We start from the raw sequence: 13,378 nt of genomic DNA on the forward strand, positions 1-13,378 counted from the left end.
GATTTCTTCACAATCGCGGCCGTACGTAAACAATGATCAAGTATTTTGTACATGATTTAAACTACGTTTATATATACATTTAGTAGATAGTACTTGAATTTATAAATCCTTTTGCTGTGTGTGTGTGTGTGTGTGTGTGTATGTGTGTGTGTGAACGTGTGCACGCACGCGTTTGTGTAGGTGTGTGTATGTGTAAATGAACAAAGAATGCTTTGATACTTTTTCTTAGTTTTAAATGCGACGAGAACTAAATCTGTATAGATTTTTTTGTATTATTAGTTTAAACTCTAAAACGCATGTACAATTTTATAGTAAGATATTAATAGAGCGAAGTAAAAAAGTATCTCGCGCACACAGTTTCTATATTTTATTGACAAACAACAATATAATGTAATAAGAATAATAATAGTAAAAGGGGACAAACACACACAAAAGAACGTTTATCAAAACCGACAGCAAAAGGATTCATTGTTTTGTGTTTGATCATACACGCTCGATCGTTTTTTGCAGGTTTTATAAAGTGCAATTTGATTAAAAACTGCTTTGTCTTATTTAGAAGAAGAGAGAGACGTATGAAATAGGTACTTAAGAATCAAAGTAAAAAACTTTGAGTTTTTCAATTTAAAAAAGTAGAATATATAGGATTGTAATATATATAAAAAAAAAAAAAAACGAGCATTTAATTTTATAGTACTTAGATGAGACTATATTGTTATTATTTGTGTGGAAGTTAATAAAACAATTCAAATTGTATACACACACACACATATATTTGTATACGTACATATATATATGTATATGCATTCCCAGATAGCCAACTGAGTGCAAGTTGTTGGCAACTTGCCACAAATATTACTCATATGTTTTCAGCAATGTAACAAAAGGGTGTATCCTCTTTTCAGTATGTTCTTGCCAGCAACAGTTTTCAAAATATAATAACAGCAAGTTCCCAACAACTCATCGGCAATAAACTTATATTATTTTTCTCAACTTATGAATAAAAATTATTGCTCATATATTGCTCACATATTGCTGACTCACATGTCATAAACATTGGCTACAACAATTGATTGATAATAAAACTCAGCATATTGATACCGAATTGACAAAAACATTTTCGTTGCGTTAAATAAAAACAACACAACAGGAATTGGCGAGCAACTTAATCTATACAATGATTTGCTTTATATTGAGTTTTCACATTTGGCTATCTGGGTTCTCTCTCTCTTTCAACAAGTCACAATTATCGTAAACAATGCAATAGAATGTCGTAAAACTATATAAATGAATAGCTTATTATTATTATATATACGCTAAAATTGTAATAATCAATTTATTATTGATTATAAAATTTTTTATGCGTATTTTTGTAGATGAAAAATCTACAGGTTGGTCCTCACGTATTGCACATAAAGTAATAGTCATTTCAAAACTTGATTTAAACATCACTGATTGTTGACAAGTATATCTACCATAATACGTGATATATATTGGTTTTGCAAGCCGAATAAAATATTTATCGGTGTGTAACATGTAAAAGCGTGAAACGCTTATGGATTAAGGTCTCATATATTATGTTTAAATCATAAACTAAAATACAATAATATTGATAGTATAAGAGCAAACGCATATAATGTCGTGTGTTGTAAAAAAAAAAAAAAATTGTCTTCATAATTTATCATAGTAAGTAAATTAGTCGCGCAGAAAGAGATATACAATTGTGTGATAACAGTTTATAATAATTAATAATCACACTGTATAAAAATTATATAGAAAGCAGTTTTATCAAGCGGTGACCCATAATTTTGCGCAAAAATCGTAATTTTTAGCAATTATAAAAATATGTGCGTAACTCTTGTTATTATAAAAATATGTGCATCGTAATTGCAGTTGTATGAATTCATCATTTATCGATAAATGTTATTAATTATAAATACAACAATAGAATAATGTATTTTATGGGTAAGAGTGTAATTGTTTCCCTTCCGCAGATTTTAGTATTTCGAAATCCAGAAGTGTAGATTAACACAGATTTGTACAAAAGTGTATTTGTATTATTTTTTATCACAAGAATAGTTTTATATTATTTATATAATTAATATCTTTGAAAATACATAGACATATATAGAAGTAAACATGCGCTCAAAAGAATCACAGTCGATGGTTAATATGTACGTATATATGAGTTCATGAGTTTGATTTAATATTTTGCGACATATATATAAAAATAACACTCACAATATACTAACAATTATATAGGATATTTATTCATTATACACACACATACATCATTATTTATATTTTAGTCAATTAGTACCTAAGTAAGTTAACTATTATATTAAAACGTGCATTAATTCTCTGATATTTATAGAAGTAAAAAAAAACAATTTATCTATAATTTAGTTAAAAAGTCGATGACTCAATCTTGTAATTTTTAGTTAAAACATTTAATTTCTTCAGACATTTTAATTATTGCCCGACTAATTTTTATAAAACAACTTTTTCTGACTAGACTTTTTGTATACTGAGTATTATCTGTAAAGCTCCATAAAATTTCACTTTTGTCTCCGACGGTTGCTCAATCGGAATATTCAATCTCTTCACTCTCTTCACTCTCTTCACTTTCTTCACTTTCTTCATCTTCTTCTTCCATTTCTTCTTCCACTTCTTCTTCTTCCTCTTCTTCAACTAGTTGATCTGGCAAACTTCTTTCTATAATTGACAGATCGTTTTTATATAATTCGATGTCAGAAAGATTAACGTTAAATATTTTTAACCGCTGATTATCAGGATAGTTCTGTCTACTTGTAATGGCAGTTCCTCCGACATATATATTTAACGTTAAGTTATTGCGTCGGTTTCTGGTCATTTCATTAGCAACCTCTAGAATATCGTTATTAACTTTAGCGCAGCCGGAGAGATCTAATACTTGTAAATCAGGCGATCTTCTAAGTACTTCTTTTATGCCGTCACTTTTAATATATGTACATCTTCGACATTCAAAATGTGTTAAACCGTGTATGTTTGACAAACTCTCGTCAGTAATATTTACATTACTGAGAATTAACTTTTTTAATTTTGTTAAATGAACAAACCATCTAAGTTCCTCTTCTGTCACCGTTTTGCAACCTGTCAGATAAAAGAATCCATAATTAAAAAAAAAAAAAAAACAAAGAAACAGCAAGAATAGAATGCAATTGTAATGATAATTTACCTGCTATGGTTAGAAAGGTAAGTTTTCGACAATGTAATGCCAAATTTTTAAAGAAAGCGGTTTGCAAATTGATAACGTATATAAGTGTCAAGTTTGTCAGATTGACGAGTTTTTTAGGTAACTTATTTAACAAGTGGTTGTCACTCATCGACTTGAAGAGGTTTCCATCAAACTCTAATGATTCTAAAGTTGTACAATTGCAGATAGCCTGTATTGTCCTACTTTGTAAGCGAGAACAGAAACGTATTTCAAGACAAGTCAACTTCAACTTGTTTAATGCCTGCGGTATCGGATTATAGTATTATAAATCATATATCAATCAAATATATCAAGAACATAATCAAAAATCAGTTAAACTTACATCGGCAAAACGGTTATCTTGAAGTTCTTCGCATCTGTTCACTATCAGAGTAGATATCTCTTCTGGCCGCAAAGATAGCAAACAATGGCCTGTAATGTTGGTTCTTTTCAGAGCTAGATATTCTAAGTGTGCTCTTTTAAAAACATTCGTAAGTTCAATATCACAGGCGGTCAGTGTTGTCCCCAAGGTAAATTTCTTCAAATATTCACATTTAACTGCTAAAATGTCTAAGCTTGAGCTAGTAATTGTTAATCCAGAAAGATCGAGAGTGTCCAATATGGTACAAAAGTTTGCAATGACGGACACCGTACTTAAACCTAAACAATGAAATTGATACGACAGATCTAGTTCTCTTAGAAATCGGCCACATCTCTGTAAAATTCGACGAAATGAAGCTGTTCGAAGTGAGTGAACGTTCACACCTTCCCACTTTTTAGATGTAAGGCTTAATTTTTTTATATCGATCCATGCTTCTCGCTGTTGTACTGCTATTTGCCAGTATTTACAGACTGTAAGAATAATAATAAATAAAATAATACGCAAGATTTGTGCCAAGAGATGAAAGCGAAAAAGATAAAACTATGGTACATAATATACCTGATCTCTATCTCGAATTTCTTACTTTTTTCATACTTTGTAATATGATGAAAATCAGTTGTTCAGAAACATAACGCGAAAAGTTTTAAATATCGGAACATATGTTTTGGAATATCCAAAATAAGTTCGATATATTACATAGATTTAATTAAAAACAAATAGTGAGTTAGTCGAAAAGTTTGTAACGTTTTCGAATAGATAGGATTTGGTGCTTTCCAGCTAAGGTACACAGGCGACGCTGTGTACCTTAGCTGGAAAGCACCAACAATGGCTAAGGTACACAGGCGACGCTGTGTACGTAGCTGGAAAGCACCAACGATGGCAACATGTTCGAGACACGAAATGTCGCGCAAAAACATCAAATTGAGCGTTCACAGAAACTAAATTATTATTATCGGTTAATATCTTTAAATTCTATTAAAAAAAAAAAAAAAACGCTATGTACTTTCCGAACAAATATATCAGTCTACATGATGTATGTGTATTTTTATTACATATGTATATATCAAAGTTCTAACAAATTTAACACAAAGATTTTACCTTCTTCCATAATCAATCTATGTTTAAATGGCAAAAGTGAAAATATGGGAGACAGTACGTCAGGCCTGTACAGTGAATTTTCTATTTGTACGGCTATTGAGCTTGATAAAATTGATGTTTCAGGTGATAGTGGTTCTGTTTTATAGACTTTATTCATTTTGTTTTCTATATTATCAGGTTGATGCCAAGAATCCGCAGGCAGTACCTTCAAGTCTCTGTTGTGTAATCTTACTTGTTTGGATATTCCATTTTCCAGCGCTCTGCAAATGATTTTATTAATTTGAGAAAAAATAATTGATATGATTTTTTGCTAATAAAACCTCCTTCACAGAACAGACTTACTGTTTTGCATCTTCTACTTTAAAAAATGTGACAAATGCGTAGTTGCTTTTTTTATTTCTACGCAAATAACAACTCTCAACGTCTCCGTACGTAGAAAAGCACTTTTGCAAATCTTTAAAGGTACTCTACAAATGAAACTCCGAATGTCGATATATGAAGATTCAAAAAATCAAAATAAATACGTACCCTTTGAGCCAAGTTGCTGACGAATAACTTTCGTACCGGCACACCGTCTATAGTCGCTTGCGAATCTGTACTTTCTGGACAAAGAATGTTATTGTCGTGAATGTCAACAAGTGTATAACTCTCTCTCTCCAAATCAAAACCGTTCAAGGACGGTGACATAATAACAAAAATCGTGAAGATAAAGATACCCTAGATGTGTTTACCGTAGTCCGACGTAGCCATGAATAAGCGACGAAACATCTGCGTGTAATTATATTCTATCCAATCCATGTTCATCGTGATTTCTTTATTTTGCCGTGATCACGTTCTTTGATAAATTTATAATTTTTCAGTCAGAGTTTTTAGATCTCCTAGATCTCCTTTTGTGTTTTTTTTCTTTTCTGATTATGTTTTTTTTTCTACTTTCCCGCACAATCAGTTTTGTTGGATGCGCGTTATCTTCGCTCAATTCTTTATGTCGTTTTTATGTGAAAACTAATAATATCTTCTTTGATAATAACTTCGCATAAACCTCTGTGTTCCCGCAGCAGTCAGCTGACCGGTTTAATTTGATGCTCCCTGTGGTGACTCAGTGAAGAAGTCAGCTGACTGACATGTAGCCGTTTTCATTACACTTGACTTATTAAACACAGGATCAGGATTGAGATCGGGGGTGAGGGTTCGATCAATCAGAACAAAGTTCACCAAACTTGAGATTGGTTTTCTTTTTTTTACGATTGGTTAACAATTCCAACCCGACCAATAGAGGTGTAGCAGTTCGATGGTGTTTCATTCCAACACTCTCTGTTCAATGAGAGAAGAGAATCGGATTGAATGAAAACTCGTCCGTTTTGCGCATCTTCCTCTACCAGAAAGAACCTTCATTCCACATTGGCTGTCAGCCGGCGTCCTGCCCGGTTACGCGTGCAACGTTGTCCCTACTTTGCCTTCGCTTTTCCTTGTGCATGAACAGTTGTAGGATTAACTTGGCGTAAGGAACGATCATAAGGGTAGATCAGGTTTAAAATATCTCTCGCATTGGTCGATTTGCCAAACACGACCCAATGGAATTGGACAATGTGGACATGACCTGTGCTCGGGATCGTAGCGAGCGCCAAGTTGAACTTGTTGTAAATTTATTATTACTACCTCGTGGTCCTCGAACACGTGAAGTGAGTGTAGTTCAGTTACGTCAGAGATTTGAAAATTTAAACGTTTGCTAGGTTTGTTGATGTGGCGATTTGTGTTAATAGTGACGGGTGTGCGGGGGCCATCAATCAGCAGAAACATTTTTCGCCCATTGTCGCATCCCGACGTGACGCATCCTGTCGAATAAATCGCCGCCGGGTTTGATAGATTAAGGGGCGATAGTCGCGATACCAATATTGGGTTATAAATGTTCGAACGCATCGGATTGATAGAGATAAAGGATCGTTTTTCTATATAAAATTTCCGTTCGTCCAAAAGATAAATTTGCATTACGTGGCGTCTAAGCACAGGTATCATCTTCTCGTTTCTCGTTTACGCACTCTTATCGCGGTTATTTCCGTTTGTTCGATCTCTTCTTCATTCTCTGCTTCTCTCTGTCTTTCTTTCTCTCTCTCTCTCTTTCTCTCTCTATTTCTCTTCTTCTCACATCACTGTACTACAAGATATTTAATGTTTTTCACGAACCTCTATATATAGCACATTGTTTACTAGGACAAGTAGTTCCAATGGAATGGTATGCATATCTATCTTAATTATATTCTTATGCAACTCTTAGAGATTTCTTTCTAAATTTTTTTTTTATATGGAGGGATTAATTTTTCTTTCTCTTTCTGTCTCTCTTTTTTATAAATATAATATATACCTAAATAAAATTATCTGAAAAATTATATTTATATTTTTGAGAGATATTTATGTTTGTACTAAAAATATTGTTTTACATATATGCTCTTATGTATACTAAAAATATTGGTTTTATATAATTGATACTCTCAAAAATATTAAATATGTACGTATAATAATTATTATTTATGTATATTTAACAGCATTTAACATTTTTTTTTTTACAGCTTTACATAGTTAATATTATTAGATTGTATTATATATGTATATTACACACAAAAATTACAAAAGAGAAAAATCACTTATCAAAAAACTATTGTGTGTAATATATGTACATATATTCCTTTGCGCTTGCAGACCTACAAGTAAGACAGACCGGGTCTGTGAGACCAACGCGACTTTGCAATCGAATATCTCTGCAAAACATCAATATTTGTTCAATTTTGTTTGTTTGTTTTTTTTTTTTTTAATCAAAAGTTGGAACAATTCCGCATTGATAAAAAACACAAGTTGAAAAAAATTTCTAGTGGTTTCGAAGATATAAGCGTTAAAAAGAAAATTAATTTTTTATAGAAACGTCGATGCGTAATTTTTGCATGAGTCTGGGAGACCCATGTCTGCAGGCAAAGGGATATATATATATATATATTATAATATACACGATATTATTTTTTTACAAATGTTTTCTATTTTATAGGAAGCTGTGATAAAAAAAAAAACAAATTATATTTTACGTACGATTTAACACTACTTGGAGACAAAAAGACACGTATCAAATATTTAGATAAGTAAAGGAGAAGTACAAGTTAAAAGTTTGAAACATATATCTTGCACACAAAGTTACATGTTTAAAAACTGATATTGGTGGATTGAGAACATACAGGCTGTTTATCTCATGTAAATTTTTCTTTCGCAAAGTGCTGGCATATATGCGTAAGACTAACTTGTTGATTTAATATAGTCATTAAAACGTATAAGTTATAACTGGTTTCTACATTTCTGAAAATACATAAATTAGTATTTATAACTTTCATGACAAAAAATAGACACTGTAAATATAGTGTCTCATTGAGCTTTAGCTTGTAATCTTGCATTGTAATCTTGTATTAAAGTCAAACTCTGTATGAATATGATAGATTTCTAAAAAAAAAAATGCAACATATCTAACTAAATATAATATAAACTAACTGAAATTAATAGCAAAGCAAAGAAAAAAAGCTTATAAAAAAAAAGAAAAAAAAACTATTAAAGAAGTAACACAAAACACTCACCAAAACTATATATGTGAATTTGATAAAATTATAAATTATTGCAAGATACACTAAGTAATATAAAATATTTCGTGCCTTACACATATTCTCAATCAACACAATTACTAATGAGGGCAACTAAGTGCAATATACTACTTTAGTAGAAATTAAAAAAGAATTTGCAAGTCTCCAAGAATCACATCTTGTACTTGTCTTTTTTTGACTATGTACCATACTGTGTTTCCATCACAAATGATGGTGCAACTAACAAGTGGACAACAAACAAATGGACAGTGTCCATCAGCGCAAGCACACACAGTACATATTAATGGTGCATTGCATCAAGCTGATTTTGCACAGTATGGTCCCGATATTTCTGGACACGGCAGATATCGTATGATGCAGGTACATGTGAAGATCTTTTTAATTTATATTTATATATATATAAATATAAATATATAAATTAAGAAGATTTTAACCGTTCGCCCCTAACGCTGGCTTTAGCCAAGCTATTGGAATTGCAATGTTCCAATGGAACATTGCAATTCCAAACGCCGAAAAAAAAAACTAAATCTCGTTTAATGACGATGCTCCAGCGGAGTGGGTCGCCGTAGCAAAAGGGTTAATTAAAAAAATGAAATTAATTAAAAATCTTGATACATAAGTATATACATATATATTTATGTATATACTTATTTAAATATGTATATATCTATTTAAAAAAATATGTATATTTGTTAGAATACATGTATTTATATATATATCTAACTTATATTCTACTTATATTCTATATATATATATATATTCTATATATATATATTATATATATATATATACATACATATTTGTATATACTTAAGAATATAAGTTAGAATATAAGTAATATTTTGCAGACAGGATCCCACCCATTAGATTTATTACAACTAATAGGAGTTGATACGCCATCATTACGACATGTAGAATATATGCAATTTAATAGCAATTCCTCTTCTGCACATTGGAAAAGAGGAATAGGCGCATCCAGTGGTGCCGCAATTATACCATCATCAAACTATAATTTCAAGCCGACAAATATGAATTCAGCAAAGAATAAACAAGGCTGGAACAACAGAAATGGTAGAAGAAGTTCATATAGAAATTCTTTCTCCAAGTATGAGACTTACAATAGTGACAGCAGTGGATTTAGTTCGCGTTCGTCAACACCAAGCAAACATCAAATTGACAATAGTTTAACAGAGAGTTCAGACGAGCGGGACTCCACAAGTTCATTAAGAGGACAGGGCATGAAGTAAATATATTAATCATATGTTAAATATTAGCTTATTTCTGCGCATTATCAATAACAAATTATCAGTTAAAAAACGAACAGATTCCTTTCTAACTCAAAGTTTTTTAGGAAACATTACAAAATGCATTCAGACAACAGAGCAATCAATAAATCCACAAATGGTTTAATCTCCACAAATACTTCAGCACAACAATTTTATCACAGTCAACAACGGTCTGTAAATTATTATCACACTGCCATTTCTAATTCTAGATCTCATTTTCAAAATTATCAAAATAGAAAAAAGTATTTACCAGGTGAGTCTTTTCAGATATTTTTATTAGAGAAGTAATATATGTCTGCATATTTTCTATATGTATAATAATTTTACTTGAACTTGTCTGATCAAACTAGAATTTATTTATGTAGGTAGAAATGAAAATACACCTCAAAGGCCACCAAGAAATCGTAAATTTACTGAACTTTTAACGCCGAATTACAATGTAATGCCTAGAACGCCTTGCATAGCTCCTGACAGATTTCTTGCCAGATCTCATTTGGTAGAAGTGACTACTACACCTAACAACCTCGTTACAGGATCGATATGGGACAGTCTGTCGCAACAAGTTTGGAAGAAATTTATATCATGTCAACAAACAGAAAAGACTTATAGAACTAAAATGATGCTATGGAAGCAGCTTTATATTTATATTAGGGTAAACATAACATATAAAACACAAACACATTGTCGGGACACTTCAGAATAAAATCTGGAAAATATGACTATATATATACTAATTGATTTATTTGTGTGTAAAACGTTGGCATTTGTAGAGTTCGTATCCAAAATATGGTTTATTCTTGGTTGGCTCAACAATGAGTGGATTTGGTTCGGATAATAGCGATGTCGACATGTGTCTTTTAGTGAGACATACAGAAGAAATGGATCAGAAGACCGAAGCTATAGAACATTTAGAACAAGTATTAAAACATCTAAAAAACTGTGGTATGTAAAATCATTATGTTGCTGTTTTTGAAAATTATTACTTTTAAACATTTTACGATTCCGCATTTTAATGACAAACCGATACTTTTATATTCCATTTCTTTTTCATATCTAGAATTTATTCACCAAATAGAGCTTATACACGCAAAGGTGCCTATTATAAGATTTTACGATATATGGCAATGCTTACAAATTGACTTAAATTGTAATAATGCTGTCGGTATTAGAAATACTCAACTATTATATTGTTATTCAAAACGTAAGTTAATTCAACAATGATATTAATACACTATTTATGTAAGAAAAGTTTTTCCCTTTGTATGCAAGTGCTTTTGTTTGTTTTAGTTGATTGGAGAGTAAGGCCATTAGTAATTGTCATAAAATTGTGGGCTCAATGTCAAGATATCAATAATGCAAAAAAAATGACGATATCCAGTTACTCTCTGGTGCTTATGGTGATACATTTTTTGCAATGTAAGCATGACACACTGTGACATTTGGTTTTTTTTCCAAAATATCAGAAAATATAAACATGACTTCAAACTTCTTCATAGGTGGTGTCAACCCTCCAGTTCTGCCATGCTTGCAATCGATATTTGTCAGCAAATTTAGCTCGCAAACGGACATCCATAGTATCGACATTCACGAGGATTTAAATATCCCATTCTCCATTCGTTTACCTGAGAATCGTCAATCTCTCGGAGAATTGATTTTAGAATTTTTCAATTACTACGTCAAATTTGAGTGAGTAATAGAATTGTAGAATGTTCAGTGTAGATGTTTCAACACAAACGATACTAATTTCGTATATAATTCAATTAGTTACAGCAAATATGCGATATCTGTTCGTTTGGCGAGCAAAATACCAATAGAGGAATGTCGTATGGCGCAGTCTCTCAAAAATGATCCCCATCAGTGGAAAAATCTATGTATTGAAGGTGATTAACACTACACTCTCTTATTTTTCTTTCTAATTACCTAATTAAATGCAATTACGCAATTACGTCTTTTTATGAAACTTATGAAAAATCTGTTACACAATTTATAGAACCATTCGATCTGACTAATACGGCAAGATCAGTCTACGACTCGGATATATTCGAAAAAATTAAGAAAGTATTTTGCGTCACGTATCAAAGACTGAAAAAATCGCGAGATTTGAACTGTATATTTATCCAGGTATAACCAAAACCTCATTTTATGGATCTCATGACATAAACTGTGCTTTTTGGTGGTAGCACAGAAAAATTTATATTTTAGCTAATGTAATATTTAAAGGCGTGCTGTTTTGATGAACAAGTTGTTCAAACGGAATCGAAGGCGTTGTGTTAAACGGTTAATGGCTTCCTGATCTGATGATCTGAAATAAAGATGCAAAGTGGAAGAAAAACTGCTGACATCGTGTTATACGATTATGTATCTTGTGATATCAAACTATATTTTCGAGCAACTTTGCAAGGTACTCAAGACAGAACTTCACACACACACACACACACGCGCGGGCGCGCGCACAGCCTCGTTAAATTTTGTACGTTCTCTTTCCGGAAGTTGCAACGATTATTATATAACATCTTGTTTGTATATAAATATATATGTGTGTGTGTGTGTGTGTGTAAAAAAATCATTGTGTTCGCTCTAACGTGCAAACATTTTGATATGAAACACCCAATGCACGAATATCGTTCCTAACGTAAGACATTAGAATTGCGAAACGTGCAATAAAATCTATAAGGTGTGTTACAGCTTATAGATTTTATCATCTCTTGTTTGAATCTTTCTAAATCTTCAAAAAAGTAACTCTGTGCGTTAATAATCCACACATCAATTTCTCTAAAAAAGATTTGATATTTTTATATATATATGCATACACATGTATGGTAACGCCATAAAATTTATTATTGTAACGTTTGTCATGCCAACATTATTCAACATAAGTTTTTCACAAGTCTATGCTCGTCACGATTATGTATAAGTCTTCCATATAAGTTAGCAAATATAAAATCATACGAAGTACCTTGCTCTTTGATATTGGTAACGTAATCGCAGAGCACAGAGTGATATAAAAATAATTAAACATGTATATATATATATTTTTTTTGGCGTTAAAACTATATTATCAGACACTGCACAAACAATGCATAAATATCAACGCACAAATATAAATTTTCAATAAAAAAAAGTGTTTAAACTTATAATTTGCCACGAAACAAATGTGTCTGATAGAAAAATACCATCCTATAGAATTGTATACGTAAACACAAAAAACAAAAAAAAAACAGGAAGCAGTACTTATTTTTTGTACAATTGTTATTCCTTACAAAAAAAAAAAAAAAAAAAAAAAAAAAATCCACATGAGCATAGACTCAAGAAAATATATAAACTTTTATTATTTTTTTGTAAAAATATGAAAAGCCAAAAAAATGAAAAACATCTGCTAAAATTACAAAAAAATGTTATTGAAGCAAAGTATTTACGTTTATACTATTTGGTTCAGATATATAATCAATGAACAATCGATAGTGAAGTAGCAAGACTGTGTTTCTTTTAAAAAGGATTTACTTGTATTATAAATATAGATCCATAAGAACAATTTTTGGTCAATCGCACTAAGATGATGAGTAATCTAAGATATATTGACGGAATTCTAATTTTCTTGTCACTGGAATAATTTGAGTTTGATATTTTATTATTTGAGTTGGAAACAAACAAAATGTAAAAGTCGGTAACATATAAAATACATTTATTATTCATACAAATAAAAAATAAAAATTTCTAATAATTTATTTATTGAAAGATCGAGAAAAAC

General features: G+C 31.1%; 2 protein-coding genes across 9 annotated transcripts; one reads left to right on the forward strand and one right to left on the reverse strand.

The window, feature by feature from the left end:
• Nucleotides 1-1,157: 1,157 nt before the first annotated feature.
• Nucleotides 1,158-5,810, reverse strand: LOC109856736 (uncharacterized F-box/LRR-repeat protein C02F5.7-like). 5 transcript variants are annotated; one of them, XM_020432342.1, is made up of 8 exons: nucleotides 5,444-5,810; nucleotides 5,241-5,314; nucleotides 5,055-5,179; nucleotides 4,713-4,972; nucleotides 3,576-4,084; nucleotides 3,215-3,494; nucleotides 2,806-3,129; nucleotides 1,158-2,712 (listed from the first exon to the last, which is right to left on the reverse strand). In XM_020432342.1, the coding sequence occupies exons 1-8, from the start codon at nucleotides 5,514-5,516 to the stop codon at nucleotides 2,579-2,581; spliced, it is 1,779 nt and encodes a 592-aa protein (XP_020287931.1). In that variant the 5' UTR covers nucleotides 5,517-5,810; the 3' UTR covers nucleotides 1,158-2,578. The 5 variants fall into 5 exon arrangements, with proteins under 5 accessions (XP_020287931.1, XP_020287930.1, XP_020287932.1 ...); XM_020432345.1 differs by having other exon boundaries at nucleotides 2,650-2,712; nucleotides 3,096-3,129; XM_020432341.1 differs by having other exon boundaries at nucleotides 1,158-3,129.
• Nucleotides 5,811-6,156: 346 nt separating this feature from the next.
• On the forward strand, nucleotides 6,157-12,892 carry LOC109856735 (poly(A) RNA polymerase gld-2 homolog A-like). Of its 4 annotated transcripts, XM_020432336.1 has the most exons (13): nucleotides 6,157-6,391; nucleotides 6,473-6,718; nucleotides 7,747-8,704; nucleotides 9,193-9,587; nucleotides 9,696-9,883; nucleotides 9,996-10,282; nucleotides 10,401-10,572; nucleotides 10,688-10,831; nucleotides 10,918-11,046; nucleotides 11,127-11,316; nucleotides 11,395-11,510; nucleotides 11,621-11,751; nucleotides 11,851-12,892. In XM_020432336.1, the coding sequence occupies exons 3-13, from the start codon at nucleotides 8,525-8,527 to the stop codon at nucleotides 11,902-11,904; spliced, it is 1,986 nt and encodes a 661-aa protein (XP_020287925.1). In that variant the 5' UTR covers nucleotides 6,157-6,391; nucleotides 6,473-6,718; nucleotides 7,747-8,524; the 3' UTR covers nucleotides 11,905-12,892. The 4 variants fall into 4 exon arrangements, with proteins under 4 accessions (XP_020287925.1, XP_020287927.1, XP_020287929.1 ...); XM_020432338.1 differs by having other exon boundaries at nucleotides 6,157-6,718; nucleotides 11,833-12,892; XM_020432340.1 differs by having other exon boundaries at nucleotides 6,162-6,718; nucleotides 9,197-9,587.
• The last annotated feature ends 486 nt before the right edge of the window (nucleotides 12,893-13,378 follow it).

This window comes from Pseudomyrmex gracilis, unplaced genomic scaffold (genome assembly GCF_002006095.1).
Source record: "Pseudomyrmex gracilis isolate BER0280 unplaced genomic scaffold, ASM200609v1 scaffold_132, whole genome shotgun sequence".
Lineage (NCBI taxonomy): Eukaryota > Metazoa > Arthropoda > Insecta > Hymenoptera > Formicidae > Pseudomyrmex > Pseudomyrmex gracilis.

Coding starts and splice junctions, on each gene's coding strand:
- LOC109856736 (XM_020432341.1), bottom strand. CDS start 5,516: ATGAACATGGATTGGATAGAATATAATTACACGCAGATGTTTCGTCGC. Junction 5,180..5,240: donor TCAGCAACTTGGCTCAAAGG/GTACGTATTTAT, acceptor TTTCATTTGTAG/AGTACCTTTAAAGATTTGCA. Junction 3,495..3,575: donor AAGATAACCGTTTTGCCGAT/GTAAGTTTAACT, acceptor CCGATACCGCAG/GCATTAAACAAGTTGAAGTT.
- LOC109856735 (XM_020432336.1), top strand. CDS start 8,525: ATGTACCATACTGTGTTTCCATCACAAATGATGGTGCAACTAACAAGT. Junction 9,588..9,695: donor TTAAGAGGACAGGGCATGAA/GTAAATATATTA, acceptor AAAGTTTTTTAG/GAAACATTACAAAATGCATT. Junction 10,832..10,917: donor ATTATATTGTTATTCAAAAC/GTAAGTTAATTC, acceptor TGTTTGTTTTAG/TTGATTGGAGAGTAAGGCCA.